General features: G+C 36.3%; 1 protein-coding gene across 13 annotated transcripts in view; it reads right to left on the bottom strand.

The window, feature by feature from the left end:
- ATG7 (autophagy related 7) overlaps positions 1 to 25,702 on the bottom strand; it is a 265,995-nt gene that overhangs the window by 116,176 nt on the left and 124,117 nt on the right. For all 13 annotated transcript variants that reach the window (XM_037802033.1, XM_037802021.1, XM_037802012.1 and 10 more), the window contains one exon: positions 3,296 to 3,418. In XM_037802033.1, coding sequence (XP_037657961.1) covers positions 3,296 to 3,418 — 123 coding nt within the window. The remainder of the gene's footprint in view (positions 1 to 3,295; positions 3,419 to 25,702) is intronic.

Raw genomic sequence — 25,702 nt, 5'->3', positions numbered from 1 at the left:
ACTTTGCTTCCAACATGTTCCTACCATACCCTAAGAAAATTAATAAACCATATCCAAAGGAATAAGAAAAATAAATAATCTAAAATAACTACATTGCTTTCAACATGTTCCTACCATACCCCAAGAAAATCAACAAACCATAATCAAACAAAGGTATAAGATAAACCAAATAACCTAAGACAACTACACTGAAGTTAATTTAATGCATTAGCTTTTTTTACTTTACCAAAAAATTAAAAAAAATTCAAAAAAAACAAAGGATTAAGAAAAACAAATAACCTAAAATAACTGTATTGCTTCCAACATGTCCCTACCATACAGCAACAAAATTAACAAACCCTAACAAAACAAAGAAAAAAAATAACCTAAAATAACTACATTGCTTCCAACATGATCCTAACATACCCAAGAAAGTTTGCAAACTATAATCATTCCTGAGCATTCCCATAACATTGAGATTACCCTCAATAGCTTATCTGTACATTTTTGAGGATATTGGAGCTGACTATTAACATCTCTGCAGATAGGTTCTCCTAAACTTGTGTATACAGTTACTAGCGCAATGCCTGTAATGTACTGATGTTCAGTAAATTAACAACAAAGAAAACCATGTTGGTGTAAATACGTATTTTATAAACAAGATATACAGCGATACCATCACATATAACCTGACTGAATCTTACACAATTCCAGTTCTGTTTGATGAAAACAGCCTAAGATGAGAATTAATGGAGCATCTTGATTATGTGGCTAAAAGAAATAAGTTGGGACCTTTCTAGATGGAATGTGGAACGCTAAAGTTTTTATTACAGAACATCTGTGAATGCACCAGGAATAAAGCATGTAAATCAAAACACTACAACTTTACACAAACAATTATTTTACTTACACCCCCCACACACACACACATTTTTCACAGTAATATAAAATGATGTGGGTAGGACGATGATTTTTGTTGCTACCAGGTCCTCAGGTGAGCATGGTATTTTGACCCTTATCTGAAAACAGAGCCCTATTTAGTGCTTTTTAAGAAAAATAATGATCCTTTTCTAAGAAAAAGGTTAGATACTCAAGTACCTATGAGGACCATCAGCTGAAGAACACCATCTAAATGGAGAACATCACTAAAGACCATCTCTCGGTAAGAGACTCACCACAGTGTTGGTCTCCAGGAAGGGAACCGGGTAGCTAAAGGACAGGTGTAAAAGGAAGATTTTCTTTTCACAGAATGTATTCTTATACCTTTAAATTGTGTATCAAGTGCATTATTTATCTATAAAATTTGCATCTCAGCTCCAGCTAACCATTGCTATTAAGAAATGCAGGCCAGGGGTTGCCAGACCCGATTTTTCAAACAAACCAGAAATTGGGAAATTTCAACTTTTATATAAAACTCATGGTTTTTAAACATTAGCTTAATTCAAAAGTTAACACGTAGGGCAGCCAAACAAAATACACCTGCAAGCCATATCTGGCTCACAGGCCAAGTTTACCACCTCTAATCTAAAATTTCATGTGTGGCTTATGACTCCAAAGCTATAAAAATAATTCAATGGAGGACAAGTTCAAAATGAAAACTCAAACTTGTGGATTAAACCAGGCCCCCTCACCACCATCTACTTAGTCATAACTATTGCTCTCTTAAACTTCCCCTTCTCTTCCTGAGTCTCTGAAAAGACTATTAATGTTTGAACCAACTAAAATGCAAACATACCAGGTTAAATAAGGGAATCTGCCCATTATTCTAGCATCTGCTCTGCTTTAAAAAAAAGAGTGAAATATGGCATCAATTTCAAGTTCTTCTAGCCAACTTAAGATTACATTTGGAATTATTCCTTGCTGGTGGAAATTCCCCAGCCAAAGAGCCAAGTAACCACATGGTTGAAGAGGTCTTTAACTTATTTCTCCCTTACCACCGCAGGCAGCTTCACTGGTCAAAAGACAACTGTCTGCCACTATCACACCATGTTCTGAACCCTGCCTGGGAACCCCATCAGAGACCGGGGAAAATCTCAGAGTCCCTCAAAGTCCTCCGGAGAGACCATCCATCTTCTGAAACTGAAGGTAAGACACTCCCTGAAGTTTTGACTACTGGCCATAAGTGGAAGATTGCATCTGTTGGACACCCCAAGGATACCAAAGCCAGTTAGAGAAGAACCCCTTTCAGATGTAAGTCCGGCACTAGAGAAGCACCATCTTGCCTTTCTGGGGTGCCTGACAATTGCAGCCCCATTTCCTTCAAGCTCCAAGGATCTCTATCTTGTTTTCCTACACTCAGTCCCAGCTCACTCTTCTGAACAGCAGCCTTTCACCAGCAGCTGGTCCAGCACTGGTCTGGCAAGGAGTTTTATCAATGAATAAAACTAATGGCAACTGTGCAAGTGTTCTACTCCTGTAGGACAGGCAGCCAAGGTTTTCCTTACATAGTTTGTGGAAATGCTATGATAGGCCACAATTTTCCTAACTTCTTCATCTAGGTAACTAAGGAGAAAAGATGTGGATTTAAACCCATTCATTCATTTGTAGGAGTTCTTCATTTTACCAAGTGACCCGAACAGTTCCACAGCTATAAAGACTGCTGGATTTTCTAAGAACAGGGGGCACTGAGAAAGACAAAATTATTATCTTCTAAACTCAGTCTTTAAACTCAGTCTTTAAACAAGCACAGTGTAGTGACCCAGGATATTATTATCTGAAAAATATCATAACGACACATGAAAACTTTAACACATAAAAGGCACTGTAAAAAGAAGCTACCTAACAGTGTTCAGACCACAGGAACCTATTGACACTTCCCTTGGGGTCCAGTGGTTTCTAATAATTTTCTCAGGTGGTGATTGGGAAACCCATTTTGTGGTGGGCTTTGGTAGCCTAAGACAACGGATCAAATTCTGAAACAAACATCAAGCATTGTGTTCTTTGCAAAGAACATGGCCAGATCCAATGCCTTCCCTGGCTTGCATTTTGATATACGAACAGTAGAGCCAACTCCCCAGCAGCCACAGACATGCAGATCTCCAATAAGGACACAAGGTACTTGAAAAATCAATAACCTGCCCTTCCTTCATGAGCAATGTTGTGCATGAGGCACCTGCCAGACAACTTACACACATCAGCATCCAGCAGTTTCTGAAGGTTCCTTCTTCTCTGATTAACTACCAGACTAATGTAGTGATACTTGCTCTAAAAAAACCAAATCATAATGAATTGTTTTCTTCCTTTTCTATAAAGCCAAATGTCAAATAGGTTTCAAACATGTCAGTCTTCAACACAGGAAGCTTTGTTTTGTTCTTACCTCAGCAGCTTGAGTCTCTTGATGTAGCAATGTAAGACCAGTCAAGTCTTCTAAGAAGGAATGTGAAGAATTAAACACCTTCGCTAGGAAATCAAATCCTTCTCGCTCATATTGATCAAGAACCTGTAAAACATTTACATTTTTAAAAAGGGGGCTGCAGATTTGAAATATATATTAAAAGATTTTCACTTCAAACAAGCTTCTGTTGAAAACATGATAATAAATAATTTAGTTTAAACTAGAATTAAATATGGGGGTATTAATAAAATTTGCTGAGAGGACCCCAACACAGAGCAGTGAGGCAAGGGGTTCAGTGACCCCAGGAAGTTATCTGAATAATATAAAAAAGGCCCATTGCTGACTTCTAGGGTCAATGCTAAAGATTTTACTGATGAGAAGGTTGTGCCAAGACGCATTCTAATTGGTAAAGGCCACTTCTAACGTAAGAGTGGGTTTGCCCCAGAGGCAACGGCCTCTTCATGAACATCAACCAGATGTGTCTCCTTTTCCCACAATGTGACACCCTGTTTCAACATGAACAAGCTAGGGTGGTCACTGCCTAGACATCCCTGAAGACTGACAAAGTGATTAAACTAGAGGAAGCGGTAAGCAACAACGAGACAAGATAGATTTAACAAAGGAGTATGAATATACTGAATCTCTATATAATTTTCTTTTTCTTAGTTGCTAGGGTATTAGACTAGCTAGAAGGAAAGAACTGAAATGGTGGAACTGGAACCATAGCATTCTTTGAAATGTGCTCCATTAGCTACTTGTTGAATTGTAATTCGAAAGTTATCACCTTTTTGTTTATATGTTGTATCTCAAAATAAGAAAAAACTGAAACTATGGTACTGTAACTCATAACATTATTGGAAATTTCCTATATAACTATCTGTTAAATTGTACTTTGAAAGTTATTACCTTTTTGTATATATGTCATATTTCACAATATGGAAATAACTGAAACTGTGGAACTATAACCCAAAAATTTCTTTGAAAATTGCTCTCTCTCCTACTGTTAAATGCACTTGGAAAGTTATCACCTCTGTGTATATACGTTATATTCCACAATCAAAAAAAAAAATAAAAAATAAATTTGCTGAGCAAAACCCAGAAAGGTGGCTTAGTATTTATTTTTCTTCTTAGTTAGATGACAATCTCATTTTTCAGTTCCGATGCCAATTTTTCCCAATGAAATAAGTTCCGTGCCAAATTTACTAAAAATGTCTAAGAAGAGTTGGATTACTGATTCTAAAAGTTCATTTTTTAGGAAAAAATAACATGAAAAGAAAAACAAAGACAAAAATTAAAAAGGAAAAAAGGAGGAACAAAAGGATGTGACTACTAGCTAGTCAATGTACTTTAAAATTGTAAGTTTAAAAATGGAAAAACCAATTTCAGCAGGCACTGCACAAAAAAGGATAATCAAATGGCAAATAAACATGAAAAGGGGCTCAATATTACATGTGATCAGAGAATGAAAACTAAAAACCACAAATATAATACTACTTTTATAGCCACCAAAATGGCTGAAATGAAAGACAGGAAAATACCAAGTGCTGACAAGGAGGTGGAACAACTAGAACTCATATGCATGTCCAAAATGAGACTTGAGAGGTTGAATACTATATATTCCATGATCCAGCATTCCATTCTTAAAATAAAGGTATATACTTAACAAAAATGTGTACATGTGTGTATCAGAAGACAAACAAAAAGGTTCATGGCAGCACTACTCATGAAAGCCTAAAACTAGAAAGTGGAACATGTCCAACTAGAAAATAGGAAGTGTCCAGTGACAACAGAATGAATAAAGAAATGGTGGTATATTCACACAATGGAATACTATACAGCAATGAGAATGAACAATCTACAACTAGATGCAATAAAACAGGTAATTCTTACAAGCATAATTTTAAAACAAAAAAAGACAAGTAGTATATGCTATATGAATCCTTTTATATATAAAATTTTAAAAAACAGGCAGAATGAATCTTTGGTGTTTGTGTCAGGATAGTGGTTACCCATGGATGGATTGTAATGGGAAGGGGGTACAAGGGAGGTTTCTAGGGTATTGGGAATGTCTGTTTGTTTATCTTGGGGCAGGCTATAGAGGTGTTCTTTGTGATAGTACATCAAGCTGAACACTTAAGATTTGTGCACTTCTTTGCATGTATGTTATCCTTCAATAAAAAGATTAAGAAAGAAAAAGCAGGCAATCTTGAACTAGAGAACAATTGTAAGAATAGTGACTAGATCTTAGATGAAAACAAAAAAAAAATGATCATCACATTTAGGAATTCAATGATCACAGGAACTGTGAATTGCAGAAACCAAACCACAAACCAGAATGGCTTCAGAAATCCTCCAGAACTCAGGAGAAATAACAGATGGAAGGTTTCAAGAAGATAGTAGGTACCAAAGAAAAATTGAAGAATCAATTGCCATGAATAGAGAGGCTGGAGAAGCAATATAAAGAAAAAAATGTCTCAAGAAAATCTATAAACATTTTGATCAGTAATTCTGCTTCCAAGATTTTTCTTACAGATAGGTTTGCTCATGGGCATAAACACCGATGCGTAAGGATGCTTATTGAAGCATTGTTTGCATCAATAAAAGATAACAAACAACTGCCCTTTAATAGGGGACTGATCAACCAAATTATGGTATAGACAATCAGTGGCAAACCTGTAGCATTAAAAGCATTGAGGCAGCTCTGTCATACTGATATACATTGATTTCCCAGTTTACATCTTGAAAATACATATATTTCTAATATATAAATAATATACATTAATATATTTACTATAATAAATATATTTGTATAAGCAACAGCCAGAAGCCTCTGTACAAAATTTGTGGTTTTTAAACAAGGTCAGGGGAACTGGAGGGAAAAGGGGAGAACTGTACATTTGTCTATGCTTGTTTGTATGTATAACATTTCTGAAAGAACACACACACACACACAAAACCCCTTGAATTTTTAAAGCCTGTGCATGAATTAATGATTTTTTAAAAAACAAAACTGATTTAGTTTTCCATTTTTTCCCTTGTCTGCAGAAATGTCTAAGGAGGTGGAAGAAGAAATCTACAATACCGATGAAAGAGGCTGGCACTAGAAAGGAGTCACAGTCCTCCCTCGGTGGGCAACGGGAAGTGTGGAGGTGAAGGATGAGCAGGAGCGACCCTATGAGAAGTCAGGAGAGAAGGGACGGAGTTGGGGGCTGATGTGCGCTGGAGACTCTGAACAGCAGGCAGCAAGTCAGCTGTTGCAAGAGGTGTGGGTGGGGTGGGGCTCTGGAGCACGGGCAAGTGGTGATTGTCTGTGGCAGCTGCCTTTGGATGGTGAGAAAGGAAGCTGCCCGGCAGTCACGGAGTGCCAAGAGAGCTAAGCAATCTGAGGCCCTTGCTTCAGGACAGAGAACATAAATTTTGAAACAAAGGTGGTTAAGGACCCCTCCAAGCCTGGGGACTGGCAGGATAAGGGGTAACAAAGACAGAGAGAGGGCAAAGAAACTGAGGGGCTGGCAAGTACCCATGAAGGGACTAAGAATGGGGGCTCAGGCTTGTAAGGAAAGGAGTGTAGGCTGGAGGGCATGGACAGATGGGAAACACAGAGGCAGAGAGGCAGGGGGTGACTGCTAATGCCTCAAGGCATAAACAAAGTACAGTTCGGACCGATTAGTTACGGTAAATTAATTTGACAACCCAATGCCAGGATAAAAAAGCATTTAATAAATAACCCGAATCCCTCAGTAATAATCAGATTCCTTACAAACACAAGAGACTAGCAATAGAGAAATGGAAATTATGAAAAGGAACCAAAGAGAGCTGAAGACCATAGAAATCGGATATTTTCTGAGAATGCTATCTTAGGAAAAATGTGCATGGAAGTTAAATGATCTTTTTCTAAATGATAAATACTGTGTGTTTAGTGATCACTGATTTCTGAGGGAACCACTGAGTTTCATTAAATTGCTTACTTCATGTTTACATTTCCAAGAAGAGAAGAAAACCATTTAGAAAAATGGATAGAAACCTTGAAAAAAAAAAAAAAACTGGAATAATTCCAGAGATAATTACTTTGTTGGATCTTAAACTTTTCAAATTTTAAGCCTATGTTTCTTCAGATAATTTTGCTGTGGTACAAAGGTGTGACAGTGGAAAAAACGAACAGGCAGAATGAAGTAAAGGCCTCCCCTAATCAGGATGTACAGAAAGTTTAATGCTGGATTTTTATTAATAGCACTGGATTTAAAAATATGTGGAAAAACTTAATCCTCTAGGGGCATATTTAATCAAGCGTGGGTTTTCCAGTATTCTCTTCATGTGCTGGGAAGTTAATCTGTGTTATGAGTATAAGAAGCTTATAAAAAGTAACAAGGGTATTTTTCCCCTACAAACAGTTTAATATTCTTAAAGAGGAAAATGAGAAGAAAGAGAGGAGGGAGGGAAGAGAAAGGAGGAGAGGCAGGGAGAAAGGAGGGATGGGAGGGAGGGAGATGGGGGAGAAGGAGGAGAGAGATAAAGAAATTACCACAATGAATTTGGGCACTGCAATAACCCTCAGTCTACATACGATATATCACATCTCTTAAGTGAATTATAGAATACGCAGTCCGGAGACGTGTACATACATTAAATTTTGGAATGTTATGAATATTCTAAAGGCACTGGGAGAGTATGGTAGAGAAATAATAATGACTTTTAGTATAAGGGAATGGATCATTTCTTGATGGACTTGATTTTCATTCTCGGTTTTATGAGGATGGGTTTTCTTTATTCACGATATACATGAACATGTACCCCTGGACAAAGATGGCAGGCTCTCTCCTTAAAACACAATTTTATTGACTGTGGTAATGAATGCACAACTATGAGATGATACTGTGAGCCACTGATTGTATACTTTGGATAACTGTATGATTTGTGAATGTATCTCAACAAAACTGCATTTTAAAAAAAACAACCTATGGTTTTAGAAATATCACTCCTCTAGATGACAACCTTTGGTGACTTCTTACTGTTTATTAGATCAAACCCATACTCTCCTGCTAAGCAGTTAAGCCCTTCATTACCCTCCAGTATGAGCGAGTCCCTGGAAAATGCTGTTCACAGGATCTAAGATCTCCAGACAATATCATGAAATGACTTTCCTTTCATAAGAAAGAAGAAGTGATTCATAGTTTGCACTATTGTCCTTAAACAAGGGACACCAGGAACTGTGCAGCCTATTAAAAAAACTTACTACTGCCCCAATCAAGATGGCAGAGTGAGATGCTCTGGGCTCCATCCTCTGACAGAAGTGGCTGAACAATCAGCAGAACTGGCTAAACCATCTTTCTAAAAGCTACAGAATAGAGTTAAAGGACCGCAATAACAGGGCAGCACTGAATCAGGAAAAAAGGCCACTTAAAAGGGGTAGGCTCTCATGGTGCCCTGGCTGGCCTGTCATTCAACCCCTCACCAGCTCAGCACACAGCCAGCCACGTACCCAGCACCAGTCCCTGGTCCTGGTACCAGAAAGAGCACAGTAACGCTCATACACATACTGGGGGAAGGTATGTCTGGCTCAGTTTTTCTTGTGGTGGCCTGAGGACTCACAATCCCAAAGCTTGCCCCTGCATGTAGATGAGGGCTCCGCAGAGCTCCTCTCCTATAGGACACTGTGGGGTGCAAACAAGTCATGCTGCCTGGAGCAAGGGAACTGTTGCTGAAGGACATCTAGTGCAGTTGCTCAGGAAACACAAGGAAACTGTTTCCTAGGGAAATGGGGACATGTGTAATTTGTGTAATGAGGGAATTCCTAGGGCACATGCACATGCTCAAGACAAGATGCATGGGCAGAAAGGATTAGGGGGTCCCTCTGCTTTGGCCTGGAGCTATTCTCTAAACTCATTGTACGGAAAAGCCTGAAGGAGAGCACTTGCACAAGTCAATCTGCAAAGAGTGGGGAAGGTGTTTTCTTTTTCTCTCCCCTTTCCCCCTTTTTTGTTAGCTCCTGGCATTCAAGAAAACTCTGTTATAATACTAACCAGTTACAAGCTTAAGGAACAGATACTACATCAAAATATCAAATGTTCAGGTTTCAACAAAAAATTAGAAAACATACAAAGGAATAAGAAGTAATGGACCAGGCAAAGGAAAAAAGTTAAATCATTAGAAACTATCAATGATGAGGACCATACCTGGAAACATCCAGACAATGAAACTTTTTAAAAAATCATCCTAAATATGCTCCAAGAGCTAAAGGAAAACATGGACCAAAAAACTAAAGAGATCAGGAAATGGTAGATGGACACAAAGAGAATATCTATAGAGAGATAGAAATTATGAAAAGGAATCAAATAGAGCTGAAGACCAGAGCAACAGAAATTAAAAATTCCCTGGAAGGACTCAACAGCAGATTGGAGCTGGCAGGAGAAAGAATCAGTGAACTTGAAGATAAGGCAATTGAAATCATCCAGTCTGAGAAGACAGAAAGAATGACGAAAGTAAACAAAGCCAAAGGAACCTGTGGTGCATCATCACGTGTACCAATGTACACATTGTGGCATTCCAGAAAGGGAAGGAAGAGAAGGGGACTGAAGGAATATTCAAAGAAATAATAGCTGACAACTTCCCAAATTAAATGAAAGATATAAATGTACACATCCAAGATGTGCAACAAATTCCAAACAGAATTAACCTAAATAGACCCATGCTGTGGCATATTATAATCAAACTGTTGAATGCCAAAAATAAAGAGAGAATTTGGAGAGCTGCAAGACAGAAACAACATATCACATACAAGGGAACCTCAATAAGATTAAATGCTGATTTCTCATCGGAAACTGTGGAGGCAGAAGGCAATGGGATGACAGATTTAAAGTACTTGAAAGCAAAAAACTACCAACCAAGAATTCTGTACCTGGCAAAGATGCTTTTTAAAAATGAGGAAGAAATTAAGACATTGCTAGATAAACAAAAGGTGAGAGTTTGTCACCACTAGTCTGGCCCTACAGAGGTGCTAAAGAGAGTTCTGCACTTCCACAGGAAAGGACCAGGATAATAGATCAAAGCAACATGAAGAGATAAAGAGCTCCAGTGAGGGTAATGACAGAAGTAAAAATAAATGCCAGTACTCTTACATTTTAGTTTGTAACTCTACTTTTTACTTCCTACAGGAGCTAAAACGGCAAATGCATAAAATGTAATGAGAAATCAGTGGTTTAAGACTCATAATGCATAAACATGTAAGTTTGTGACAAGAACTACACCAAGTTGGAGGGAGGGAGGGGGTATAAGGAATATAGTTTGGCATGCACTATTGAAGTTAAGTTGGTATTAAAGCAACAAGATTGTTAAAGACTTAAGATGCTAAATTTAAGCCCCATGGTAACAACAAAGAAAATATCAGAGGACATCCAAACTCACAGAGACAGAAATTAGAGTACAGGTTGCCAGGGGCAGTGGGCAGGGATCATGGAGAGTTAATGCAAAATGGGTATATGGAGTCTGTTCAGGGAGATGGGAAACTTTTAGTAATGGAAAGTACCACAACATAGTGGATGTGATTCATCTCACTGAAAAGTATGCTTGGGAGGGGTGATATTGGATAGTTCATGTTGTATATATTCCCGTAATAATAACTTAAAAAAAGACAAAGAGTAGCTAAAGAGACAAAGAAAATTAAAGGCAATATTAGATCCTGGGTGGGATCTAACAAGGGAGAGAGAAGGCTCAAAAGGACATAAATGGAACATATGAAAAAACTGGAATATAGACTGTAACCTTTATATCACTCCTAAATTTTTTTAACTTGATGACTACACTTAAGGTGGACACATAAGTGAATATCCCTGTTCTTGGGAAACGCACATGGTATTAAGTTTTCAAGGAGCATGATGTATACAACAACAGATTGATAGAATGATAAACAGAATGATACAGATTGATAGATTGATGGATAGACAGAATGATGGCAAATGTGGCAATATGTCAAAACTGGTGATCTGGGTATTTGGGGGACAGGTTTGTTGGAGTTCTCTGTATGTGGTTTGTATTATTTTTGTAACTGTCTTGTAAGTTTGAAAGTATTTCAAAATATAAAGTTTAAAATTAAAAAAAAAATCCTCCCTATTTTCAAAGAGGGAAGGGAATGTATAATTTCCACAAAACTTGTTTAAAATCTTTTTTTTTTGTTTAGATATCATGCTTACTTGCTCTTCATGATTTAAAAATATATAATGGTATGTATTTCAAAAAAGATTAGGGAAAGCTTGTTCAGTGTTCCAACTATGGTAATAGAGACTGTGACTGGAGGTTACTAGAGCCCTTAATTTGTGTGTAAGAAAATCCACAAAAGAAGGATAAGACACTACCCTTCTTAGGGACGGTTAACCAGTCATGTCTGCAGAGGTTTTACTACCAATTGACAGCAAAACCAGTACTATGATTGAGCGAGCTATTCTAGAGTGGAGAATCCTCACTTCAGATCAAGAGCAGCAAGCAATGCTAAGTCCAGGAAACACCTTGACCAATTCCTGTCTCTTGGCGTCCCGGGATTTCTCTCATAGTAATAAAAAATAAACCGAGAATGGGGAAAAAAAGCTCTGATTTCAGCAGCCCTCCAAATTTTACTATCCTACCTTTACTGTTCCCCGTTCCTTTACAGGACCCTCTCTTTGGAAAAGCTTTAGCTCCCTTCTCTTTCCCTCTTGGTGCATCCCTAATTTAGAATGATCTCTTGTCTTCCCCCTCAGCTTAGTTAGATCCTTTCCCATCAAAGTTCAGCTCATGTATCAATGCCTACAAGAACCCTTCCCTGATAAATTCCTCTCCCTATGACCATTTCTTCCCTTTTATATTCTCTGACCCTGCTTCCCATGGCAGACTGAGTTGCCAAAGTGATTGAGGGAAATGTTTTGCTTCATTGTCACTGGTAATCAAAAGTTGATGGCATTTTCAAATGTCAACCAGATGGCCAATAACTTTCTTTCTGTTTCTATATATGTAAGTGAGACAAATTAGATAATGGATGACAAAACAGCTTTATATGGAAACATGCAGCTTTCACCCTAACTAAATCTGTTGCTGTTACCTTATTCTATTGGACACAGGCAGGATTTACAAGATGAAACTTTAAAAAAGGCCAGATCTGAGTTTAAGAAATGTAACAGTATGTCAAAAACTATAGCATCAACCAGGATAATCACTGGCATGCCAAAAATAGAGACAGAGAAGTCTTTTGCTCCTTGCCAAAAGTCATTGAAAAGCATATATTATTTTTAGACACCCAAATACAAAATAGGCATGAGAGTCATTTAGAGGAAATGGGGGATGTCAAATCAAAACATTAAATGGCTTTAAAATTGAGACAACAATTTATTCTGGAATAAAAGTCCCCAAATTTTAGTATTTTAATTGAATTTTTTATGGTACAATACCTAACTGCACTGAAAAGGATCAAACAATATTACACCTTGGTATCTTCACACACCAAGATCAGAATTCTACCGGAGTTAATCGGGTACAAGGAAAGAAACTCAGAATTGGGAGTCAACATGCAACTAGAAGTAATCAAAACACTTCACCCTTTGACATCACCCTGATATTAAAAGCAGACAAATATATCACAAGAAAAGAAAACTACAGACCAATATCCGTTATGTATTCGATGCAAAACTCCTCAAAAAATACTAGCAAACTGAATCTGGCAACATTTTAAAAAGATTTTATACTATTATATTAGTCAGGGTTTAGCAGAGAAGCAGAATTGACAGGAGATTATATATTTATGTAAAAATATATAGTAAATATTAAGAGATTTATTATAGGAACTAGCTCTTTTGTGACCAAGGGGATTGGTGAGTCCAAATTTCATAGGACAGGCCCCAAGTTGGGAACTCTGATTAAGGTTTCAATGAATTCCCAAGAGAAGCTGGTGGGCTAAAGTACAAATTCTTCTTTCTGACTGCTGAAATTATCAGTTTTCCTTAAGGGCCTTCAACTGATTGGAGGAGACTCTCACTGTTGAAAGCAATCTCCTTTGCTGAGACTGTTACTGAGAGGGTATTGCATCTATGACTGATTACATCTTCAATCAGGCTAGTGCGTGCTTGAGCAAACAACTGGGCACCATAACCTAGCCAAGCTGACATATAAACTTAACCATCACACCTATGATCAAGTGATATTTAATTCTGGAAAGCAATGCTAGTTCAACATATGAAAATCAATCAATGTAATACACCAAATTAGTAGAACAGAAAACAAAAACCACACACACAACAATCTCAACAGAAAAAGCATTTGACAAGATATAACACAAAATCTAACAAAATCCAATAAACAATCAACAGATTAGGAACAGGAGGGAATTTCCTCAATGATGAAGGTCTTCTACAAATACCCACAGCTAACAGTTAGTTCCCCCCAAATCAGGAATAAGAATATCTGCTTTTGCCACTTCCATTCAACCTTAGGGCTGGAGGTTTAGCCAGGGCAATAAGGCAAGATAAAGAAATAATGGCAAAAAGAAACAAAAGGCATCCAGACCAGAAAGGGAGAAGTAAAAACTATCTCCATTTGCTGATGACATGATCTTCTATGTAGAAAATCATAAGGAATCCACAAAAAACTATTCAAACTAAAAATGAATTCAGCAAGGTTGCAGGAGACAAGATCTATATACAAAAATCAATTATATTTCTCTACACTAGCAATGAACCCAAAGGAGAAATTAAATCCCATTTACAATAGCATAATAAAATAATTCAATTTATGATAGCATCAAAAATAAAATACCTAAAAACAAATCTAAAAAAAAAAAAAAAATAAGTGGAATGTGTACTTAAAAACCAGAAAACATCACTGAAAGAAATTACAGACAACCAAAATAAATACAATGATATTCCATGTTCATGGACTGCTAGGCTTAATATTAAGATAGCAATACTCTCCGAAGTAATCTACATATTCAAGGTAATCCCAAATGGTTTTTTGGTTTTTTGTAGGTATTAACAAGCTGATATTAAAATTCCTAAGGAAATGCAAGGGACCCAGAATAGCCAAAACAATCTTGAAAAACAACCAGGTTGGAGGTCTCATACTTCCTGATATCAGAACTTGCTACAAAGCTAAAGTAATCAAGACTGTGTAGTCCTGGCATAAGGATAGACATAAATCAGTGTAATAGAATTGAGAGACTAGGAATAAGCCCTTACATTTATGGTCAACTGATGTTTGAGAAGGGTGTCAAGACAATTTAAGGAGGAAAGAATAGCCATTTCAACGAATTGTGCTGGGACATGTGGATATCCACATACAAAAGAATGAAGTTGGACCTCTATCTTTTATCTTATATAAACATTTACTCAAAAGGGATCATAGACCTAAATGCAGGAGCTAAAACTATAAAATATTTAAAAGAAAACATGGTAAATCTTGACTTTGGGTTAGACAATAGTTTTTTAAATATGGACCAAAACCACAAGCAACAAAAGAAAAACATAGATAAATAGGGCTTCATGAAAATTAAATCTTTGCTTCAATGACACCATCAAGAAAGTGAAAAGACAGTAAATAGAATCAGAAGACATTTTTGCAAATTATATTTCTGATAAGAGCTTAGTATCCAGAATATATAAAGAACTCCTATTACTAAAATAACAAAATGACAACCTAATTAGAAATGAGTAAAGAGCTTGCATAGCTATTTCTCCAAAGAAAATATATGGTCGATAAGTACACGAAAAGATGCTCAACATAATTCGTCTTTGGGGAAATGCAAATCAAAACTATTAGGAGATACCACTCCCCACCCGCTAGGATTGCAAGGATCAAAAAGAGACAATAATGAGCATTAGTAAAGGAATAGAGCAACTGGAATCCTCATGCACTGCTGATGGAAATCTAAAATGGTGCAGCTGCTTTGGAAGGCTGTTTGGCAGTTCTTCAAAAAGTCAAACACTGAGTTACCATATGATCCAGTAATCTCACTCCTAGGCATATATCCAAGAGAACTGAAAACATAAGTATGCACAAAAACTTACAAATGAATATTTATGGTCACATTACTCATAAGAGCCAAATGTCCAGTTGATGATTAAACAAAATGTGGTCTATTTGTACAGTGGAATAATATTCAACCGTAAAAATGAAGTACTCCAGAATGGATCAATCTTCAAGACATGCTGTGTGAAATAAGCCAGTAATAAAAAATATTGCATGATTCCATTTATATGAAATGTTCAGCATAGGCAAATCCTTAAAGATAGAAAGTAGATTTGTGATTGTCATGGGCTGGGGTTAGAGGGAGAAAGGAAAGCAACTACTAATGGGTATGGGACTTCCTTTGGGAACAAGAAAATATTCTGAAATTAAATTAGCAGTGATGATTGCGCTAATGCTAAAAAAAAAAACACTGAACTGTACACTTTAAAAGGATGAGCTTTGTGGTATGTGACTTTAATTTTCATAAAACACACACACACATGATGCTCTATTAGAATGAGGATCTAATTTAGGGTGACTGTAAAGCACCCTGAGCAGTTAAAATGCTCTAGATGGATGTCCTTATGTATCCCACCCACCAATCTGTGAACTGCTAGGGAATGCCTTTTTCAAAAATGTTTTCAAAAATGTTTAGAGATAAGTGTCAAGTCTAGTTTATCCTCTAAAGAAATCAAGAATACTTCTGAAGATCTGTGGAAAGAGAAAGAAGTATGTATTGCGAAGAGAAAGGGAAAGAAAACAAAGGAAATACTCTTAAGAGGGTTCACAACCTTCAAGTTTTGCAAAGTGGTGGGGGAATCAAAGAATTAGTATAGCTCCTCAGGTAGAAAAGCTAATCTGGCACTAGTGACTTTCTCTAAATTTATAAAGTTTTCTTCTAATATTTATCATAAATGCAAAATAAAATATTGTGGCAGATTGAATCATGTACCCTAACAAGATATGTTCTTAATCTTAATCTGTGTTCCTGTGGAAAGAAATCCATTCGTAAATAGGATCTTTTGAAGATATTATTAGTTAAGTTGTTGCCAAATTGAATCACAGTTGATCTTTATCAGGCCTCCAATAATATAGATTAAGAGAAACTTCTAATCCAGTTAGCAGAAACCAGAACCCCAAAGCAGCCAGGGAATATAGAGCCAAGAGTTAGAGAAAGCCACAGGAGGAGACCAAGGACATTGCTGTGTGAGTCAAGCAGAGATGCAAGTCAAGGAGTGCCAATGATTGTGGCAAGCCATCACAACACCTCCGAATCCAAGAGAAAGCATGGCGTACAGACATCTCAATTTGGGACTTCTGGCCTCTACAACAAGTAGCCAATAAATTCTTGTCATTAAGCCAACCAGTGTGTGGTATTTGTCAGAGCAGCTCTGACAAACTAAGGTAGGTATTCTCAAATAATTTGTCTCAACAAAACTGAGATGGTTAATAACCAAGATATAATAATGTTCAAAATATTTATAAAGAATGGATTCTCTGGTCAATTAATCTAGCTTTTACAGACTTCCTTTCCCAGGTCACAAATTTGAGGAGGGCTTGTTTTAGCTGTCAATACAAGTCAACAGGGAGGCAAATTGGAATGATGCGAACAGGAAATCTCTCCCAAGAACAGCTACTGCCCAAACCACTCAGTACATTTACTCAAATATAGCCAGCCAGCTGTAGGTTATAGGCTTCTCCAGGAAGTTAAGTGTGTTTGTGCATAAGGGGTACCATCTTTTGTCAAGGCTATAAACATTTATCTGCTGTGATGCACAACACATCCAGAGCTATTTTTGCACTTGGGATATTCATACTTAGGCTTGAGGTTTGCATATGTATTAATATTTTGTTAATTTGTTTTTCTTTTCATTGGCATTCATTAAATTAGAAATTAATTTAGAAACTAAATCATAAAAAGGAACCAGACCACTTTGCCTATTCAAGTATCAATTAACAATTACAGGGTAAAGGCAGCTTCTTCCCTACCAATCCCAATTAAATGCTAGTAACTCAGAGGAGAAAAAAAAAATCCTTAAAATTATATAAGTTAAAAGTTTAGGGAAGGATTATGGGAAGACGGTAGAATAGGAAGCTCAGGAATTAGTCCCTTCACCAAAGCAACTATTTAACTGGCAGGAACTATGTGAATCAACTATTTTGAAACTCTAGTACTTAGTGGAACTCTGAGCAGTATCTAGGCAAGAAGTGGACAAAGAGGCTGGTAAACCGTGGTAAATACAGGTGAATTTCAGCCTCCATGCAGCGGCTACCATCTCCTACCCCAAGCTGCAGCCCAGGCTCCTTGTACCAGGGTGAGCTGTAAGGACCCAGTCTGTCAAAATCCAGAGGTGTATGGTCTGAGCACTGATCACTTTTTGATCAGCTATGTCAGCTCAATGAGGGGCCGGCTCTGACGGTATCTACTCTTCCAACACCTCCACCCCTCAGACAAAAGTGGCAGAGGAGTCTTAAAGAGGCAGTACCTATTTTTTTTCTCTCTTTCCATTCCCCAATTGGGAGTAAAAATAGCTTGAAAAACAAAACGATGACAACAACAACAACAACAGCAAAATGAAAAAACCTAGTAATCCTAAAGAAGTGGGAGAATATTTTCAGAGATGTAACAACACAATACACAGAATGTCCAGTTCTCAACAAAAAAAATTGCACAATGTACCAAGGAACAGGAAAGTATGGCCATTCACAGGGGGAAAAAACAAACAAACAAACAAAAAACAAATTTTCCAGAAACCATCCCTGAGGAAGCTCAAAGTTTGAAGCTATTAGTCAAAGTCTTTTAATCAACTGTCTTAAAGATGCTCAATGATCTAAAGAAATTGATATAAAAATATAACCACATCCATATATTTTATGAACAAAATAAAGAGATGGAAATTATAAAAAGGAACCAAACAAATTTCAGAGCTGATGAAAATCTTATTAGACAGATCCAACAGCATATTTGAACAGGCAGAAGAAAGGATCAGTGAACTTGAAGAAAAGACAACTGAAACTATCCAGTGTGAGGAATAGAAAGAAAAAAATAATGAAGAAAAATGAGCAGAGCCTGAGGGACCTGTGGGACACCACCAAGCATACCAACGTATACATCATTGAAGTTCTAGAAGAACAAGGGAGAGAGGAAAGGGCAGAAAAACGATTTGGAGAAATGATGGCTGAAAACTTCTCAAATGTAATCAAAGACATGAATACAGACATCCACAATGTTCAACAAACTCCAAGCAGGATAGACTAAAATAACCACATTGAGACAAATTGTAGTACAATTGACAAAATCCAAAGACAAAGGGAAGATTCTGAAAGGAGCAAAAAAAGAAGTGATTTGCCACATACAAGGGATCCCCAAAAAGATAAAGTGGATTTCTCATCAGAAACCATGGAAGCCAGAAGACAGTGAGATGATATGTTTAGAGTCCTTAAATTAAAAAAAAAAAAACAAAAAACAACAACAAAAAAACTGTCAACCAAAAATTCTCTATCTGGCAAAATTATCCTTCAAAAATGAAAGCGAAATTAAGATATTTACAGATAAACAAAGCTGAAAAATTTCATTACCAGAAGGCCTGCCCTACAAGAAATGCCAAAGGGAGTCCTTCAGGCTGCAATAAAAGGACAACAGACAGTAACTCAAAGCCATGTGAAGAAAGAAAGACCATGGATATAGGTAACTACATATGCAAATATAAAATATTATATTATTGTACTTCAGGTTTGTAATAGCTTTTTTCCTCCTTATATGACTCAACAAGTATGCTGGTTTGAATCTATTATGTACCTCATTAAAGACTATCTTCTTTCAATCCACTCTTGTGGAGGCAGACCTATTATGGGTGGGATCTTTTGATTAGGTTGTTTCCATGGAGATGTGACCTTGCTTATTCAAGGTGGGTCTTAGTTTACTGGAGTCCTTAAGAGAGCTCATGGAGAGAGAGCTCAGAGCCAACACAGACCCAGATGCTTGGAGATGCAGACAGAAAGATGTTTGGAGATGCTAAGCCAAGAGATGAAGCCCAGAATTTGCACCAGGAGAAGTAGGAGAGAAACTAAAATACGGAATCCAGAGTTTGCACCCAGGAGAAGCTAAGAGAGAAGCTAAGACAGAAGCCCAGAGACATTTTGGAGACAGTTATGGAAACAAGAAGCTAAGCCCAGGAGAGAAGGTTAGCAGAACTAGCCATGTGCCTTTCCATGTGACAGAGAAACCCTGGATGCCATTGGCCTTTCCTCAGAGAAGGTATCTACCTCTTGATGCCTTAATTTGGAGATTTTCATGCCCTTAGAACTGTAACTTTACAACCCAAGAAATCTCCATTGAAAAAGCCAATCCATTTCTGGTATATTGCATTTCGGCAGCTTTAGCAAACTGGAACAACAGGCAACGGTGTAAAATAACATTTAAAGTCTATGTTAATGGGCATACAATTTATAAAGATATAATCTGAGATACAATAAAAAGGGGCAGGGGCAGAGATATATAGGAGTAGAGAGTTTGTCAACTACTGAAACTCAGCTGTTGTTATCAGTCAACCTAGGTTATTATTAGTTTAAGATCTTAACTGTAATTACAAAGGTAACCACTAAGAAAATAACTAAAAATATATATAGAAAAAGAAGGAATAAGGGGATCAAAATAGTATAACAAAGCAACTAAATAAAAAACAAAGTAAATGAACAATTGCGCAAAAAAAAAAAAAAATACAAGACATACAGAAAACAGCTATAAGGCAAAAGTAAATTCTTCCTTCTCAGTATTACCGTAAAGGTCAGTTGATTAAACTTCCCTATTAAACTGGCAGATAGGATGAAAAAGAATGATCTATTTATATGCTGTCTACAAAAGACTCCCTTTAGATACAAAGATACAAAAAAAGTTGAAAGTAAAAGGGTGAAAAAGATACTCCATGCAAACAGTTACCAAAAGAGAGCCAGAGTGGCTATATTATAATCAGACAAAATAGACCTTAATTCAAAAAAAGCCAAAGAAGGATATTATGAATTGATAAAAGGGTCACTGCAGCAAGAAGATATAAGAATTATAAATACATATGCTCTTCACAACAGAGCGCCAAAACATATGAAACAAAAACTGACAGAATTGAAGGGAGAAATAGGCAGTTCTACAAGAACAGTTGCAGACTTCAATATAACACTTGCAATAATTGATAGAACATCTAAACAGAAGATCAATAAGGAAATAGAGAATTGAACAGCACTATTAACCAAGGAGACCTAATGGACATATATAGAACACACCACACAATAACAGCACTATACACATTCTTCACAAGAACACATGGAACATTTTCAAGGACAGACCACATGTTTAGGCTACAAATCAAATTTCAATGAATTTAAAACTATTGAAATCATACAAAGTATCTTCTCAGACCACAATGTAATAAAGCTAGAAATCAATAACATACAGAAAACTGGAAACTTTACAAATATGTGGAAATTAAATAAAACAACTTTCAGTTTGCTAATCCTGCCATTATGCAAAATACAAAAAATGGATTGGCTTCTATAAAGGAGATTTATTAGGTTACAAATTTACAATATTAAGGCCATAAAAGTGTCCAAACTAAGGCATCAACAAGAGAATATCCTCACTGAAGAAAGGCTGATGGCATTCGGAACACCTCTGTCAGCTGGGAGGTATGTGACTGACATTTGCTTGTCCTTCGCTCCCGGGTTCTGGTTTCAAAATGGCTTTCTCCAAAATGTCTCTGGGCTTCTGTCTCTGTTAGCTCTCTCTCTCAGCTTCTGTGCATCCTTGTGTGTTCTCCTAGGGAGTTTCTCTCTAAGTGTCTAGGGGTCCTCTCTTAGCTTCTCTAGGGCAAACTCTGGGCTTCATTTTTTAGCTTAGCATTTTCAAACATCTTTCTGACTGCATTTCCAAGTGTCTGTGTCGGTTCCTGAGCTCTCTTAAGGACTCCAGTAAACTAATCAAGGCCCACCTTGAATGGGCAGGGGCCACACCGCCACAGAAATAATCTAATCAAAAGGCCTCACCCACAATTGGGTGGGTCAAAAATCCAAGGAAACAACCTAATCAAAATGTCCCACCCATAAGTCAGCCTCCACAAGTCTGCATTAAAGAACACAGCTTTTGCAGAGGACATAATAGATTCAAACCAGCACAACAGCAAATGCATCAAAGAAAAAACATCACAAGGGAAATAAGGAAGTATCTTGAGACTAATAACAAAACACAGCATGACAAAACTTATGGAATGCAGCAAAGGCAGTGCTCATGGGAAAATTTACAGCTCAAAATGCCTAAAAGATCACAAATCAATAATCCAACTGCACAACTAAAGGCAAGAACAAGAAGCAAACTAAATCCCAAGTTAGAAACAAGGAATGAGTAAAGATTAGAGCAGAGATAAACGAAAACAGAATAGAAAAAAAAAAGAGGGAATTAAACCAAAATTTGGCTTTTTTAAAAGATAAAAAAAAATTGACAAACCTTTAGCCAGAATGACAAAGAAAAAGAGAGAGAAGACACAAATAACTAAAAGGAGGAATGAAAGTGTGGATATTACTACCAACCTTACAGAAATAAAAAGGATAAGAGATACTATGAACAGTTACATACCAACAAATTAGGAAATCTAGATGAAATGGACAAATTCTTAGAAATACACAAATTACCTAATCTGATGCAAGAAAAAATGGAAATATCAAACTCATAACAAGTAAAGATTGATTCTAATTAAAAACCTCCCAGGAAAGAAAAGTCCAGGATTTGACGGTTTCACTGCTGAATTCTACAAAACATATAAAGAAGATTTAGCACCAATCCTCAAAATCTTCCAAAAAATAGAACAGCAGGGATTACTCCCTAACTCATGAGAAGCATTACTTCCCATGGAGCCAGGATTTCTGGCCTACATTACTAGTCTTGGGCCAGCATTACTCTGACAACAGAGCCAAATAAAGATAGGACAAGAAAAATAATTATAGACCAGTATCCCTTATGAATATAGATAGAAACATCCTCACCAAAATAACTTAAAAATGAATCAAAGTGTATTAAAAGGATTATATGCCACAATCAAGTGGGATTTATTCTAGGAATGCAAGGATAGTTCAACCTAAGAAAAATCAGTTAATGTAATAAACCACATTAATAGAATGAAGAAGGAAAAAAAGCACATGATCATCTCAATTGATGCAGAAAAGGCAGTTGATAAAATCCACCATCTTTTCACGATAAAAAACACTCAAAACTAGGAACAGAAGGGAACTTTCTCAACATGATAAAAGTCAGTTATGAAAAGCCCACAGCTAACCTCACTCTCAATGGTGAAAGGCTGAAAGCTTCCCCCCTAAGATCAGGAACAAGACAAGGATGCTTGCTGTCACCACTGTTATTTAACACTGTACTGGAATTTCTAACCAGAGCAATCAGTCAAGAAAAAGAAGTAGAAGGCATCCAAACTCTGGAAAGAAGTAAAACTGTCCTTATTCATAGATGACATGATCCTATATATATATATATATATATATATATGTATATATGTATATATGTATATATGTATATATGTATATATATATATGTATGTATATATGTATATATATATATGTGTGTATATATATATATGTATGTATATATGTATATATATATATAGAAAATCCCAAAGAATCCACAAGAAAATTATTAGAACTACAAAGTTGCAGGGCATAAGACAAATATGCAAAAATAAGTTGGGTTTCTATACACTAGTAATGAACAATCTGAAAAAGGAAACCAGCCAAACAATTTCATTTACATTGGTATCTAAAAGAATAAAATACCTAGGAATAAATTTAACTAAGGAAGCGAATGATTTTTATACTGAAAACTGTAAAATACTTCCATACTACAAAGGTACAGTAATTAAAACAGTGTGGCACTGGGATAAGAACAGACATATAGACCAATAGAAGAGAACTGGGCACAGAAATAAACCCACATATCTATGGCAATTTCAGTTTTGACAAGGGCACAAAGTCCATTTAATGGGGAAATAGTCTTTTCAGTAAATGGTGCTGGGAATATTGAAATCCACGTGCAAAAAAAGAATTTGGACCCCTACCTCTCACCATACACAAAAAAATTAATTCAAAATGGATCAACCTAAACATGAGCTAACGCTATAAAAATTCTTAGAGGAAAACATTGGGGAATATCTCCAGGACCCTGTATTAAGCAATGGATTCTGAGATTTTTACACCAAAAGCATGAAGAAAAACAACAAACATGTTGGACTTAATAAAAATTAAGAACTTTCATGCATCAAAGGACAGTATCAAGAAACAGGAAAGACCATCTACAAAATGGGAGAAAATATTTGGAAACTATCTAAGGGTTTAACATCTACAATATACAAAGGACTCCTACAACTCAATGACAAAAAGACAAGCATGAATGAAGAGATGTTTCTCCAGAGAAGATACACAAATGGCCAACAGCCATGAAAAGATGCTCCACATGATTAGTCATTAGAGAAATGCAAATCAAAACTACAATGAGATTCCACTTCACACCCTCTAGGATGCATATTATCAAACAAAGAGAAAATAACAAGTATTGATGAGGAGAAAGAGAAACCTTCATACATTGTTGGTGGGAATATAAAATGGTGCAGCTGCTGTGAAAACAGTTTGGCAGTTCCTTAGAAACTTAAAAACAGAATTACTGTATGACCTGGCAACTCCAATTCTAGGTATCTATCTGAAAGAATTGAAAGCAGATACTTGAACAGATATCTGCACACCTATATTCACAGCAGCATTCTTCACAAAAGACAAAGGTGGAAGCAACCCAAGTGTCCGAGAGATGAATGGATAAATAATGCAATGATTATTTATTATGGCAATAATAAATTCAGAAATAAAAAGAATTGCTGCCAGAGGCTACAATATGAATGAATTATTAAAACATCATGCTGACTGAAATAAGCCAGAGACACTGGGACAAATATTGTATGATTTCTAGTCCTAGAATAATGAAATGCATAGAAAAGAAAAGATAATCACAGTTGGAAGGGTAAACGGGGAGTTATTGCTTAATGGGTATGAGTTTATGTTTGGGATGATGAAAACATTCTGGAAACAGTGGTGAAAGGTACACAATATTGGCAATGTATTTAATGTCACAGGATTGTTCAAAGTTTTTAAAATAATTTGTTACATATATCACAATAAAAAGGATATTGTAAACACCTGTAACTACTACCCAGTCAAGAACATTAGCACACCAGAAATCCCTGCAAAGCCACTTTCCAATCACAACCACATACTTACCTTCCAGAGGTAACCTGACTTGTATGATAATCACTTCCTTACTTTCTAATTTTCTACCTCAATGTGTTCCCTTGCAGAATAGCTCAGCTATGTCTGATTTTGAATATTCAATTTATAAATTTATTCTTTGTATTTGACTTTTTAAAATCCACTACTATGTTTCAAAGGTATGTGTTAATTTGTGCCTTCTTTTTCCTCTTAATCAACCTCACCAGAGGTTTTTCAATTTTATAGACCCTTTCAATGAATGAACTCTTCAATTTTAATCTTCTTTCTGCTCTTCTCTTTGTAGTACTTTCTACCGTCTACTTGTTTGTGTTTATTGTGCTGCTTGTTCTGACTTGAGATAAATAATGGCTCATTAATATTGGGCCTTTTTTCTTTTTAGTTTATATATTTTCTGCTAAGTACTGCTTTATCTGTATTCCACAAATGTTAATATGAAGTATTTCTTATTCAGTAAAAACATTTCTTCATCTCCATTATATCTTCTTTAATTCATCAGTTATTAGAGGTACATAATTCAATGTCCAAACATTTGGGGATTTTCTAGTTACATTTTTTAGTGACTCACAGCATAATGACATTGTAATCAGAAAACACAGAGTATAATTTCACTTTGAAATTTGTCAAGACTTGCTTTAGTGATGCAGACTATAGTGAATTTTTGTAAAATATTTTGTGTGTGCCTGAAAAGAATTTGTACTTCATAGTAGGTACAGTATTCTACATGTATTCACTAGAACATGATTATTAATCATGCTGACCAAATCTTCAGTAACTCTTCCTGCTTTTTTTATATGCTTCTTTCATCAGTTACTGAGAAAGATTTATTAACATTTCCCACTGTGATTATGGATTGTCTATGTCTCCTTGCAGTTCTGTAAATTTTTCTTTTACCTATTTTGAGGCTATATTATTGGCTACATACAAATTTAGAAGTCTATCTTCCTGGTGAATTAACACTGATTGTTATATAGCAGTAATATATAATAATGTTTTATGGATTAATATAGTTTGTCTGATATTAACATGGCTACACCAACTTTCTATATACATATGTTTAAGACACATTACTTTGTAAAACGTGTATAATTTTTAAAATCTAGTCTG

Source organism: Choloepus didactylus, chromosome 1, assembly GCF_015220235.1.
Source record: "Choloepus didactylus isolate mChoDid1 chromosome 1, mChoDid1.pri, whole genome shotgun sequence".
Classification (NCBI taxonomy): Eukaryota; Metazoa; Chordata; class Mammalia; order Pilosa; family Megalonychidae; genus Choloepus; species Choloepus didactylus.
This window is presented reverse-complemented; position numbering and strand designations above follow the sequence as displayed.